Genomic DNA, 14,369 nt, shown 5'->3' with positions numbered 1-14,369 from the left:
CGGTAGGGGCGTCTTGGGCAGCGAAATATGGGGCTTCTGCAGACTAGCTTTGCAGAGCAGCCACCTGGTCCTCTGTCCACACCTTTACAAAGTTTTCCAGTTGAATATATTTGCTTCCGCGGATGCAAATTTCGCTCGTAATGCTTTACGAGTGGGGCTTTCAGAGTAGTCCCACCCTTAGGGAGTTGCTTTAGAACATCCCCATGGTAAGCAGTGTCCCCCAGACTGGATGAAAGAGAAAAGAGGATTTATGTACTTACGTTAAATCCGTTTCTCTGATTCCGTCTGGGGGACACACGCGATCCCTCCCTTCTGCCTTTCCTCTATATGCTCTTGGTTGATTGACCTATCTCCTTGGGGCTTTTTAAATAACTGAGGAGGAAGAGGCGGGGGGATTGTAGAGGGGAGGGGTCTGTGGGCAGTACTAAAGTTAACTAGTTAGGTGCCAACTCCTAAGCTCCCCTCCACAACCCATGGTAAGCAGTGTCCCCCAGACGGAATCAGAGAAACGGATTTAACGTAAGTACATAAATCCTCTTTTTACACAATGCAGGTAGTGCAACTCTTTTCCATTTCTGTGGTGGTTAATAATTATGCAGATTTGGGAGGGGTTGAAATTGCTCAACATTTCAAAACAGCAATGAACTATAGCGATTTATTAGACCTTTCCTTTTATTGTCAAGTCAATACTAAACAGTCGAAAGCTAATTGTTAATTTTTAATGAGAACCCTCATTGTTAACTAGTGCACCAGCTTTAGGTATACTATCCTTTAATTATATTTTATTAGAGTGACCTGTTTGCAGTTTATTGCTGCTGTCATTTATGTCATAGCTAATGTTGTCTGATGCCAATGATCAAGTGATGTAGAAATGTTAAAAAAAAATTCTGTTATCGGTGACATCATTAATTATGTACTTTGTCATGTGGCTTTATAAATGTCATCATGAGAAATCCTTCGAGGGAGGACTTTTAAGGTTGCAATCCATCTTAACGGCCTGATGTTCTGTGTGCCTTTTTAGCTTTGTATGGCACTTTCTTATGCTTTTATTAAATTACTTTTTTCAATTATTGATATGTACAATTTTACATATATTTTATTAATTTATTCAAATGTTAAGTCTAAAAAATGACATTATACTTATTCTTTGTACCTGAATAAAATTATAGATAATATAAGTTTTGAATACTGTAAGATCACACTTGGAGAATGGTAAGGACCTGTAATGGGAAAATATAATAATAATTAAAAAAAAAATAATAATTATCCACTGTATACATATAAAAGTATTCCCAAACTCTAAGCAAGTATAAATGTGAGAAATTCTGATCAACAACTAATCAAAAAAGCTTATATTAACAATTGTGTTTGGAGACAACATTGTTTTGGTTTTGGTTTGTTTTGGTACTCTTAATACTGCAATTACTTCTTTTTTTAATATGAAAAATACAGCTTAAGGACATTTTTAAAATTATTTAACATCTTGTTTTTGATATTAAACAGAGTTGTGACCGCATTAAACAATCTGCTTCTGGAACAAAGCGACGCGTGTTCATTGTAGAGACCATGGGTGGTTATTGTGGCTATCTTGCTACAGTGACAGGAATAACTGTTGGTGCAGATGCTGCTTACGTTTTCGAGGATCAGTTTAACATTCATGATCTGAAGGTGAGGTTTAAGTTTAATACCGAATACGTTAACAGAATGGTTTAGCGATAAATAGCATTAAATTCTTCATTTTAAGGTAGCACAAAAGTAAGTGTTGGCAAACAGTATTTTTTTATATTTTGTACAAGAGAATTAAAACTGCTATATTAGAAGGTGCCATTATGAGGGGGTGATAGGATGGACCGCCTATGCCACCCTGTCTGTTGTTGCTGGGAATCGGCTGGGCATACTTTGCCACCGTTCCCTTTCATTATCCCATATGTGCCCTCTTGCCGCAGTAGGAGGGGCTTACAAATGCTGCCACCACTGGACTCCTTACCGGCATCCAGTACCGGGTTTCTTCTGGGTAACTGACGCTGCTAATGTACCCCTTGCTGGTGTACATGGGCTAGTACTCCTGACCTCTTTCCATTGATCAGGGTTGCTGTGGATGGATCCCCTGGTCTATCACACAGGCCAGAGCTGCTGTGTAGCAGGCAGAGCGGTGGTGCTGGGAAGCTGGGTCCAAACCTCAGTAACAGCCGGTAACGGAGTAGATTTTTGGTCTAATCTGTAGGTCACAGGAATAGAGAAGTGTCCAAGCAGGTCTTTGAAGCAAGTGATGTTTATTTGCTCAGACTGGTTGAAGGTACCAGGAGCAGGTCAGATGAAGCAAAAAAGAACAATTTTCAATACGAGACAGTGCTTTTTATACAGATTTGAACACTGTCTCACAGGCTATATTTAGAATCAGGATGCAAGTTTTTACCCAAACATGGATTTACATGCAATGCCAACAATATTTACACTTCTCTGTTTGCTAAAACTTGATTCTTGCATTATCTGAGATCTAGTAACGCAGGACAGCGGCCACCTGCTGGGTATACAGGCTAAACAGGTGTTTGTCACTTTACATAAAGACTTGCTTAACATTTCTTGCTATCAGCAAACAGACTTCCTCTAGCAAAGATACAAACCCAAACAATGACCCTTGCATACAAAACACATCCCAATGTAACATGATAAGTGAATTTCAAATTATACATTTGTGCCTGCACCTCTGATTGAAATACATTTCTGCAATAAATTATTTCTATATAATCCAGCCGCAAATAAGTTATTTAGCAGTGATCCAGTCACAGAGGGTTTTAAAGTTCATGTAGGGTCGGATGTAAGTCTGACACGGTAGTGCAAAATGCTCTTCTCCTTACTGTATATGCGTTGTAGTAAGGATTACATCTTGCTTTTTTGGGCAGACTGAGATGCACATATGTGAGCTTAGAGAAGCGGAACAGGGTAGGGAAGGGGCAGGCTATGTAGAGTATAAAGCAGGGTGCAAAAATACCTCTTAGTGTAAGATCCGTGCTGATACTAATGGTCATCAGCAAGGAACTTGTATTTTTGTATAAAAAATAAATACTTTTAACAAAAAAAAAACTAGTCGTCCCCCCTGCCCCCCCCCCCTCAAAAAGAGGGAGACATGATGCTAAAAATGGCCATACCAAGACTATATGCCAGGCATGACTGATGGAACTATAGCAGGGAAACTCTACCTACGCCCCTGGTACAGTTGGTTTGGGGTAATTATAAATTAAATAATTATAAGTCCCAGAATGCCCAGGCCGCCATTGAGTAGTTTAAGTACTTGTAGCGACGAATATGAATTAGTGCAAGGACATGCGGGCATTTGGTGAACTACAAGTTCCAGCATACCATGGCACCCAGAGCCTGCTGGGACATGCAGTGCACCAGAGAAAATGTACATAAAGCACAGACACCATTTTAAATTACTTTTTAATTTAAATAAATACTTTACTACTACACCCTCTTTCATCCTCCTTTCTTTTTTTTTTTTCTCTCACCTAAGCCCGGCCCTGCCTGGCCTGGCACTGCTGGCATCCTGAAGTAAAAATCCTAGTCTTGGTAAAATAAAAACATAATTGGTGATGCTACACTAGCTCCACTAAGATTATTTGTGATAGGAGCTGTTAGCGGAGCTACTAAAGTGTCGCCAATTGTTGGTTTTTTTTTTCATTATTTTACCAAAAGTCAGATTTGTATTTCAAGATGCTAAAATATAATATATAATTTAATATATAATAAAATATTTTACTCCACTCCAGATGAGTAGGTTGGCTGCAGATTGCTATGGGAATAATCTCCAAAATTTTTTTTAAACACTGTTTTTTTTTGTTTTGCTTTTTTCCATTAAAATATTTTATATCATCATTGTTTTGTTTTTGTTTTTTTAGAAAAATGTAGAGCACTTGACGGACAAAATGAAGACAGATATTCAAAGAGGTCTTGTATTGAGGTGTGGAATATGTGTAATAGTTTGTGTGTGTTTTTATGCATATGTGAGTGCTTTGCAAGTGACTTCTGCCAGTGTCCCTTAGTAATCATATTTAAAGGCCTTGCTATTCTTCCTAGAAGAAGATACTTTGCACATAGATGTCACCATAGATTTATGAAATGTTCTTAAAGCGTTCACACATGGACTAATGATGAACAGCACTCACTATTTTTATTATATGGGAGAGGTCTAATGGGCATGTGGCAAAGTTTGAGGGGCATGTGGGGAGGTCTGAGTGACATGTTGGGTGCATGTGTGGAAGTCAGAGTGGCTGGGTGAGTTTTGGAATACATGTGGGATTTAAGTGCTTGTTTGGGGTCTGAGTCTGCGAGTTCATTTTGTGGCCTGTGGGTGCTGTGAGGCAGCAATGCTAACCACTGTGCCACTGGGCTAGCCTTTACCCCTACTAGTGGGGAATCAAAAGCCCCAGGGTGTTCCTGAAGGTTTTGTTTGTATCCATTGCATATATGTTAGACAGTACTGTAAGGGTCCCTTGGATGGAGTATTTAAAGTCAAGTGTAGGCTTCCCACTACTGTATAGTAAACAAGTTGGAATTTCCTTGAGCTTGACTTGGCAGGAATTATCAGGTAATTATTCACATGTGATCAATTACAGAAGGAAAAAATACAATTATTGAGCTGTTCACTTGTTCATGTTCTTCCACTCCCTAAGGGACAGTTCCTGAAATGGCCTCAAATTCACAAAACAGTGAAAGTAACCTATATGTTAGATATATTCTAGCTAGCAGCCTAGATACCCAGTTGACAAGTGTGTTTAGAATGTAATATTTAGTTAACTGATGGTATTTAGATTTTTGCTCTGAGCTGCATAGTTTGCTGTGTTTCACTGGATGTAATAAAAGGGCCAGAAGCCATTGAATCCAGTTGCAAGTCATATTTTATTTTGAAGGACTGAGTGTTTGTAGATCCCAAAACAAAGCATTACCCAGCTTAATAAAGCTTTGTCACACATTCATGTACATACTTATGTTGGATATTAATTTCAGAGCATAAAGTAACATATATTGTCTTCTGTAGGAATGAAAAATGCCATGATTACTATTCAACAGAATTTCTATATAATCTATACTCTGCTGAAGGAAAAGGGATTTTTGACTGCCGAACCAATGTTCTTGGACACTTACAGCAAGTATGTTAGATTACTAAACTATTAAATGGCAAATTTGAAGTTTTAAAGCACTATTTCATTTTTATAGTTTTATATATTGGTTAACAATCATCTTTTAATGTTGCATTTATAATCTTGGATGTACTAGGTCCAAAATACGTTTTTATGTTTTTGTATTTTCTATTCAATCTGCTTTTATTGACTACAGGAAATAAACAAGTAATTTATGTCCTTTTCTGACAGTCTGAAGTCCGTTTTATGAACATATGAGGCAACATCTGTTTGTTTGACCTGCTAGTGTCCGTAGTAGCTTGCCCCAGTAATATATACATTTTAATAATAAGAGCAGAAAGTTTGAGCTATCTCCTTCCTCTCATGATGCACTTTACCTCTCTCATCTTTAACAGAGTGGATGTAAATGAGTAGTCTTTGTGCTCAGATTTCCCAGCAAAATAAATGGTTGCAGAACTTGGTGAAAGCCAGATTCACCTCATTGTTTAATAGTTTGTTTAGGTCGCCATTGCAACATTAATCTCCTTGATCGAATTCCTAGATAAGGGGGCTTTATGGCGGTTCATCCACAATATAGCCGACTTCTGTGCTTCATTGTGCTTTTTCATAAAGGAACCAAGGTGCAACTTGCTCCTTATACCACATTTATTCCTCAGGGGTGGCCTATGTACCCTGCAGTATGAATCTTGAAGCAATAGCTAATTTAAGCTCCAAGACTATGTTAGTTATAAACATAGAAGCATGGTCCAATGGTCTGTCCTATGCTTGCTTTATTGCAGTAAATCAAGATGCCTATAGTTTAAAGGAAAAAAAAAAAATCTATTCTGGAATAGAGGAATAGACTCCTTGTGGGTGTGAAAGGTGTAGCCGCGCCCATCTGGATGGAGGAATCTCTGGGTTTCAACCAGCTGGTGTTGGTGAAATGGTGGTTCTGACCATACTACATTCCTTTCCCAAATGTTGCTGTGCCCCACTGGAGTTTTTGTATTCTATTTAGGGTCTGGCATTCATTGGAGGTCTTCTCCAACTACCTACTTGAAGCCAGCTCCAACTGGTCCAGAATATTATTGTAGAAGGACGGTTGTCCCTGACAGGGGCTTTTAAATTACCTGGAGACTTGTACCCTCCTCCAAGCTGTGTCTCTCTACATCTATCAATGTAAGCCACCTAGCAAATACTATCATCACCCCTTTAGTCTTTCCCTTCAAATTGTTATTATAATATACATTTGAGTAGTAGTGGTTGCATAATGAGGGTGCTGTGGGACCATATTTAAAGTCGATTTCCTGTAGCAATGCATCTTTTTTTATCAGTGTGTAAGCTCTCTTATGATGGATAGTCAATTATTTGTTTTAATTGAAACTATCCAGAACCTTTTTGTGATTTCCTTATTTCAGATGTCAGGGGTTCTGCCACAAGGAGAGAGCTCACATTTCACAGGAGAAGAACTGGACTGGGGGAAGGGGGGTAGAAAGGTGGGGAAAGAGGAACAAGGGACTAGGATTGGGTTATGGATAATGGGCAGCCTGCAAAAAATAACAAGTTATAAACATTGGTAAAACCTAAATAAAGTACTTGAACCACTCCTGGCACACAAGGTATTCAACCGGTAATTCCATGCCCAGGAAGCTGTGTTTGCAGTGTTGGGGGTCACTTGGTAGTAGTGCCATCAGTAGTAGCAAACCGATCTTTGGCCGGTTTGAGGGTAACTGGTATTAACTAAATTTTAAACATGCAATTTTGACTAACACCTTTTGTAGGCTTTGCTTGTAACCTAATTCTGATTCTTGAGAATTCTTCAGAATATACTGACAATAACTCTGTCTGAGGACAAACAAGGAGTAGAAAGAGTGATTGAGGCTGTCCTGGGTAAAGGTGAGGTGTATAGTAAACCTAATTTCTACTGTGGGATTTTGAATAGGTAAATCACAATGACAAACTTCACCCAAGGCTACTTTACTTGTTTTGCCTCATAATGCTTATCATCCTTGATTGCAGCACTGAAACCTATTTAAGGAAACCCAACAGAACAAACATTGAGAGAACATCAAGTAACTAAAAGGCATCTCTCAAATACTTTCATGTCCACTCTGCAGTCTCGGAACTTTGTGGGACTTTCATGCTTGTTTGGTTCAGTGTATGGTCTGCCATTTCCCTTTCCTAACAAGACTGCCTACTTGTTACTCCAGGATATCTGTATCCTGAATGTTCAGTGGCATAAACAATACCTCCATGTCTGTAGGGGAGTGCAGTGTGACTACTTTTTCATTTTTTGCCACCTGTAGGCAGGAACCCCGAGCGTTATTTCAAATTATTCTTGCGGTATTCGCCAATAAGGGGCATCAATGATCTGCATAGCTTCAGAATGTACCCTGACATATTTTGAAAGATCTGTAGTCATCAATATCAATGTAATCACCATGTTCTCTTGAGTATTTCATCCTTTTGTGTGAAACATTGTAGCCTGCAAATATATCACATGACTTATCTGTTTTCTTAAAAGCCGTATGGCCAACATGTCTACTCACGATAGTGGCTAAGCCATGCATCCCCCTCCCCAATGTTTTAGTATTTTGTTACTAGTTTTTAGCTATATATTTCAAATTTTATCTGAGACCTAAAATCTAAATGCAGGTAAGTTAAAATGTAGCCACACTGTCCATTAAGATACTTGATTAAAAAAGGTGCATTTATATATTACAAGAATACCTTTTCAAGAAATGTATACTCATGTCAAATTACTTATTTTGAGAAATGTAGAAATTTGAGTAGGAAATTACACTATTGTCTGACCTTATCCTATTTTAAAATTTTTATAGACTTAATAGCAGTAATTTTTTTTCAAATTCAGGGTGGTGCACCTACCCCATTTGATCGCAATTATGGAACAAAACTTGGAGTAAAGGCTGTGCTGTGGATTTCTGAGAAACTGAGGGAGTCCTATCGCAGAGGTAAGTGTGAACCAAAACCATAACTTTTAAAGTTGTCTTCAATGAAAGGGATTTATAAATGAATTATTACCTTTGGCTACAACCCTCAATATATGAACCCACTATATATTGACCCATTTTTTTTTATTTGTACTTATTGAGTTGGGAGGGGCAAATTGAGTTGTGTGTAGTACACACATCTCGACTCATTGTTCTACAATTAATACAAATAATTATACAAATACAAATACTTAATACTTATACTTAATACAAATAATTAAGTCATTTACCACTAGCCCTGACTGTCTCCAATTATTGTTTTGGCTAGTTAACTAGTACTCCGCTACCAACTTCAGGGTTCGTCACCTTTCTTTGACATGCATAACTTTGCGTCTTAAAGGATCTTCCAATTGTATTCCAGGTGCCCCTAAGACTGTTCCATCTTCTCCTAATAGGTAGTCTTGTTGATGAACAAATGATTTTATGTTACATGAGCATTTATCCAGGCATGGATCCTGCTAACTTATCTCGGTTTCCTTTGGGCTTTGCTTCCAATCTGTAGAACCAGCAAATAATTTTTCAGTTTTTGGAAAGCCTCTTAACTCCAGTGGATTCCATCACACACTGCCAGAATTCAGTTTCTTTTTCCACGGATTCGCTTGGTGCTTGAGTTGTTATCTTCATTTAGGTACACTTTCTTCCTTACTCTAGCAGTAAACTATATGTAGGTTGATGATTTTTTTTATAAGTTTGAACTACCTCCAGGGCATTTTCACACTGTTTGAGCCAAAGGGCATTTATAATTTCTCAGCTGTCTGGCGAAGCAAGAGCTCTGTGGAAGAACAATAATTCATTGCTCTTTATTGCCTTAACACACAAAAATATTTGACACATAAAAATAGTGTTTGCCACCATCTAGTATTTTCTTTTGTATTTGTTAGTGAACCCATACTGTAGTCCTTATGCTAATGAATATCGATTCCAGCTTGGTCAACTTGCCTCACCACTATAGAATGATGCAGTCAACAGGAAGGGCTTTGCTTTTATTGTGTTTGTAAAGGCTGTTTTGTGGCAGCTGCCTCTGAAATATGGAAAGGCCTTTAAAACTCTTTGAAAAAGTCATCAATGGTAACCTCATTAATAACTCTTATTTCTCTTTCATCCAGTCTGGGGGACACTGCTTACCATGGGGTTGTGTAGGGGAGCACGGGAGTTGGCACCTAGCTAGTTAATATTTAGCACTGCTGACAGACCCCTCCCTCCCCTCTACAAACCCCCGCCTCTTCCTCTTCCTCCTCAGATTTTTCTAGGTGCCCATAGGAGTTGGGCATGTTTTAGTACTGCTAGTGTTTTTTTCATTTAACTTTATTTTATTTAATTCCTTTTTGACATAGGAAGTTCTTCTTTGGTGGCAGACCTGGGAGTGTGTTCTATTATAGAGAGCACACTCCCAGAACAGCAGCGCAGGCACTGCTCTGTCAGATGAGAGCCAGAGGCTCTCACTGGCAGAATAAATTGGGTGCCTGAATACAGAGTGACAGGCGGTCTCTCCGGACCGCTGTCACTCTTGGGGCCTCCCCGATAACCGGCGCTACCACTGCGGGCATGGAGTGCCGGTTATCGGAAGAAACAAAATTCCGGTGGCCATCTTGGATTCTGCAGAGGAGAAGAAAACAGAAGAGGGCCATACCAAGATCCCCCCTCATACATAGGAGGGGGCATCGGGGTGCAAACCGCTGCGGAGACCTCAGTTGAGGTTTTATTTTATAAAAAAAAAAAAGAGAGACAGCATTATCAAAGGGGGGGGGGGGGGGGTGCTAAGACATAGAGCTCCCCTGCTCTCCAGGAAATATTGAACTAGCCCGGCCTTCTGGCACCAAAGAAAAGCCCGGGAAAGGACACAGATCAGAGGGAGCAGGCACCATTGTCACTACTGTTGGATTTCTCCCTATTTGGCCTGTGACTAAGTATCTGATTTATTTAAACACATATTACTGTATTTGCTGACTGCAAAGTGGGCTAGTAGGGGTTATGTTGTAGTTCTCCTATTTGCCAATATATTATTTTGTTGTTTAACAAATTACAAGTACAACTTTTATGTCAGATTAGTTGATTACTTGTTTTTTTTTCCCTCTGTCTCTCTCTCAGCTAAATTAACTATTTAAGGCTGTGTGTTTGGTGTGCCTTCCTTTATAAAATGACATAAAGGAAAGGGCCCTAAAGTAAAGTATTTCACATGTTCAAAATGTAATGCAAAATTACCTAGTGGGCAGAAGGACCCGTTGGCACTATGTTCTGTCTGCGATGCAGGGGGTCCCCCTACGCAATCCCTGCTTGTTACAGCCCCACTGAAGGAGGAACCGGCCTGGGTGGCCTCCCTGACACAGTCGGTTTCCTCTTTAGCACAGTTGGTGTCACAGTCCAATCAGTTGATGTCTACTGTTGCAGCCGCGGTGGCTAATAGTGCTAGTACGCCTTTGAGCCTCCCTGCTGCCACAGGTTCTATTGAAGCGTCTATGCCCAGACCTTCCTCATTGCTTACAGACCAGGGCCCTGTTCCCACAGAACCGGCATGGTCCGCAGCATTTATAAAGGGTTTGGATAAACTAAACCAGTTACTTGAATCCCAAAACACCCCGCCTGCTAAAAGAAAGAGGCCTAGGTCCACTAATACCCTTATAGTCCTTTCAGACCCGGAGGGGGTTTCAGAGGAGGAGGGGGAAGTATATTCTGGTCCTGACCAGGTGCAACCTTTGGAACCGGAAGAAGACCCTAAAAGCCATTTTATTAATGATTTGGTTTTAGCGGTGAGAGAGGTGTTGGACCTCCCAGAACCAGAGGATTCTACTCCTAGAGACAGAAGTCTCTTTAAGAAGACCAAAAGGAAGGCTATCCGTTTTCCCCCTTCTGTAGAACTCAGAGATATTGCAGAGGGAGCCTGGAAACAACCTGATAAAAGGTTCTCTGTTCCCAGAAAGTTCCCTTCCCTGTATCCTTTACAGGAGGAAGACGTGGCCCGCTGGGAGAGTATTTCTAAGGTAGATATTCCAGTAGCCCATTTGACAAGACACACTTTACTACCAGTCCCAGGTTCAGCAACTCTGCAGGATGTCAATGATCGCAGGGTGGAATCCCAGCTAAAATCTATATTTGTAGCTGCGGGTTCTTCCTTTAGACCCACATTTGCTTCAGCTTGGGTTGCTAGAGCCATGGAAACATGGGGAGACCAACTGGCAGAGGCCTTACAGGACTCGGATTTACTTCCCCTGGCTTTGCATCTGAAAGAGGCATCGGGGTACCTTTATGAGGTGGCTCAGAACACAGCATCTGTGTCCTCCTCTATTCAGGCTGCATCCATTTCAGCAAGAACAACGTTATGGCTGAAATCTTGGGAAGGAGACTCGGAATCAAAAAAGTCTGTTGCATCCATTCCTTTTTTAGCAACAGGTCTGTTCGGGCCGGAATTGGATACTATGATTTCCCAGGCAACGGGGCAAAAGCACTTATTTGCCGGTTTTCTCAGGTAGGGGCAGGACTCCTCGGGTCAGCTCCTTTCGTCAGCCCTTTAGAGGGAACTCCTGGCCTAGAGGACAGTCATTTAGAGGTAGACAACCAAATGATCGAGGCTCCTCTCTCAGGGGTAGATCCTCATTTGCGGCTAGGCGCCAGGCCTCTAGGACACAGGAGAAGCCTGCGTCCTGACGACCATTCTACTCTGCCAGAGGTGGCACCGGGGGGGAGACGTCTGTCTCTGTTCAGGAACAGTAGGCAGCGTCATCCCAAGGCACTTGGATTCAGGGTATTATAGCAAGGGGGTACATGATAGACCTGCTGGGTCCGGTACCACATTGTTTTTTTGTAACACCGCTACCCCGAGAGCGATCAAGAAATCAGGCAATACAGGTTTGTGTCGCCTCTCTTCTTTCACAAAGAGTCATCTGCAGCCTAAGATTCACAGTGGGGTCCTCCCATTACCAGAGAGGTTGGGGGGCTGTAATCTTGCACCTCCGGCTCCAGGGACCTTGGTCGGTTCAGGAATCAGCCTTACCAATAAATTGGTTAGAGTTGTAGGCAATGCTTTTAGCCCTTCGGGGGGCCCAGTCCCTCCTTTAGGGCCACCCTGTCAGAATTCAGTCCGACAATGCCACGGTTGTGGCATATGTCAACAGGCAGGGAGGAACCAGGAGTGCAGCCGCAATGAAAATTGCAGCTCAGATTTTTTGTTGGACAGAACAGTATGTTCCGGCAATTTCGGCAGTATTCATTCCAAGAATAAGGAATTGGGAGGCCGACTACCTAAGTCAAAATCAAATGATGCCGGGGGAGTGGTCACTCCATCCGGAAGTATTTCAGTCTCTAGTTCGGAGGTGGGGTCTTCCGGATATAGATCTCAGGGCCTCCAGACACAACAAGAAGGTTCACAGGTTTTGGCAAGAGATCCCTTAGCGGTGGCAGTGGACGTAATGACGATGTCATGGGAGCTCAGGTTGGGATATGTTTCCTCTGATTCCCATGCTTCCTCGCGTGCTCAGACGAGTAAGGCAAGGGGGTCTTTCGATAATACTAATAGCTCCCTCATGGCCACGCCGTGTGTGGTACGCAGACATAATCTCTATGGCGATAGGATAGGGATTTCGTCTTCCGTCACGAGACGACCACCTTCTTCAAGGTCCCTTCTGTCACCAGAATTTACCTCAGCTCAGTTTAACGGCATGGCTGTTGAAGCCAGCCTCTGGAGGGCTAGGGGTTTTTCCTCCAGTGTAGTAACACTATGATGCAAGCTCGAAAAACAGTTTCGGCTCGCATCTATCAGCGGATTGGGAGAGCCTATATCAGATGGTGTGAGAAAATGGGGCATATCACACGTCTTCCTTCCGTCTCCCTCGCTTATTGGCTTTTCTTCAGCATGGGCTGGAAGCAGGTCTTCGTTTAGGTTCCCTAAAGGTTCAGGTATCGGCACTGTCATTCTTTTTTCATCGGAAATTAGCGGATTTGCCAGATATCAAGACTTTTCTTCAGGGAGTGTTACATATTCAACCTCCCTATGTTCCACCTACAGCACCATGGGATCTTAACCTGGTACTGGACATGCTTAAATGGCATCCCATTGAACCTTTACCTGAAGCAGATTTTAGGTGTTTGACCTGGAAGGTTGTTTTTCTTTTGGCAATTGCATCGGCACGGAGGGTATCGGAATTGGGAGCTCTGTCTTGCCGGGAACCATATCTGGTTTTTCATGAGGACAGAGCGGTTTTGAGAACACTCCCCTCTTTTGTTCCAAAAGTGGTGTCCTCCTTCCATTTGAACCATGAAATTGTAGTTCCAGTTTTTTCATCTACTTCTCACTCTGATCGGCAGTCTATGAAAAAGTTAGATGTGGTCATCATCATCATCATCATCATCATCATTTATTTATATAGCGCCACTAATTCCGCAGCGCTGTACAGAGAACTCATTCACATCAGTCCCTGCCCCATTGGAGCTTACAGTCTAAATTCCCTAATATATACACACACTCACACAAAGACAGACAGAGAGGGAGACAGACAGAGACTAGGGTCAATTTTTTTTTTTTTTTTGATTGCAGCCAATTAACCTACCAGTATGTTTTTGGAGTGTGGGAGGAAACCGGAGCACCCGGAGGAAACCCACGCAAACACAGGGAGAACATACAAACTCCACACAGATAAGGCCATGGTCGGGAATTGAACTCATGACCCCAGTGCTGTGAGGCAGACGTGCTAACCACTAGGCCACTGTGCTGTGGTCAGGGCTCTCCGTGTTTATGTCAAAAGAACATCTCAAATTAGACGAACCGATTCTCTGTTTGTCTTATATGATTCTAACAAAAGAGGCTGGCCAGCCTCTAAACAGTCCATTGCAAGATGGATTACGTCAACTATTAGGCAGGCTTACATGACAGCTAACCTGCCTGTGCCGGAGAGACTTACGGCCCATTCCACCAGATCGGTAGGGGCATCATGGGCAGCAAGAAATGGGGCTTCTGCTGACCAGCTTTGCAGGGCAGCCACCTGGCCTTCTGTCCACACATTTACCAAATTCTATCACTTTAATGTATTTGCATCCACAGATGCAGATTTCGCTCGTAGTGCTCTATGTGCGGGGTTTTCAGAGCGGTCCCACCCTTAGGGGGCTGCTTTAGAACGTCCCCATGGTAATCAGTGTCCCCCAGACTGGATGAAAGAGAAAAGAGGATTTATATACTTACGTTAAATCCGTTTCTCTGATTCCGTCTGGGGGACACTGCGATCCCTCCCTTCTGCCTTTCCTCTATATG

General features: G+C 41.8%; 1 protein-coding gene across 3 annotated transcripts in view; it reads left to right on the top strand.

The window, feature by feature from the left end:
- PFKL (phosphofructokinase, liver type) overlaps positions 1-14,369 on the top strand; it is a 241,340-nt gene that overhangs the window by 194,139 nt on the left and 32,832 nt on the right. For all 3 annotated transcript variants that reach the window (XM_075179949.1, XM_075179951.1, XM_075179950.1), the window contains 4 exons: positions 1,504-1,668; positions 3,900-3,961; positions 5,039-5,150; positions 7,993-8,092. In XM_075179949.1, the coding sequence (XP_075036050.1) occupies positions 1,504-1,668; positions 3,900-3,961; positions 5,039-5,150; positions 7,993-8,092 (439 nt within the window). The remainder of the gene's footprint in view (positions 1-1,503; positions 1,669-3,899; positions 3,962-5,038; positions 5,151-7,992; positions 8,093-14,369) is intronic.

Source organism: Mixophyes fleayi, chromosome 7 (assembly GCF_038048845.1).
Source record: "Mixophyes fleayi isolate aMixFle1 chromosome 7, aMixFle1.hap1, whole genome shotgun sequence".
In the NCBI taxonomy this organism is placed as follows: Eukaryota; Metazoa; Chordata; class Amphibia; order Anura; family Limnodynastidae; genus Mixophyes; species Mixophyes fleayi.
The sequence above is the reverse complement of the archived record's forward strand: the minus strand, read 5'-3'. Positions and strand labels throughout refer to the sequence as shown.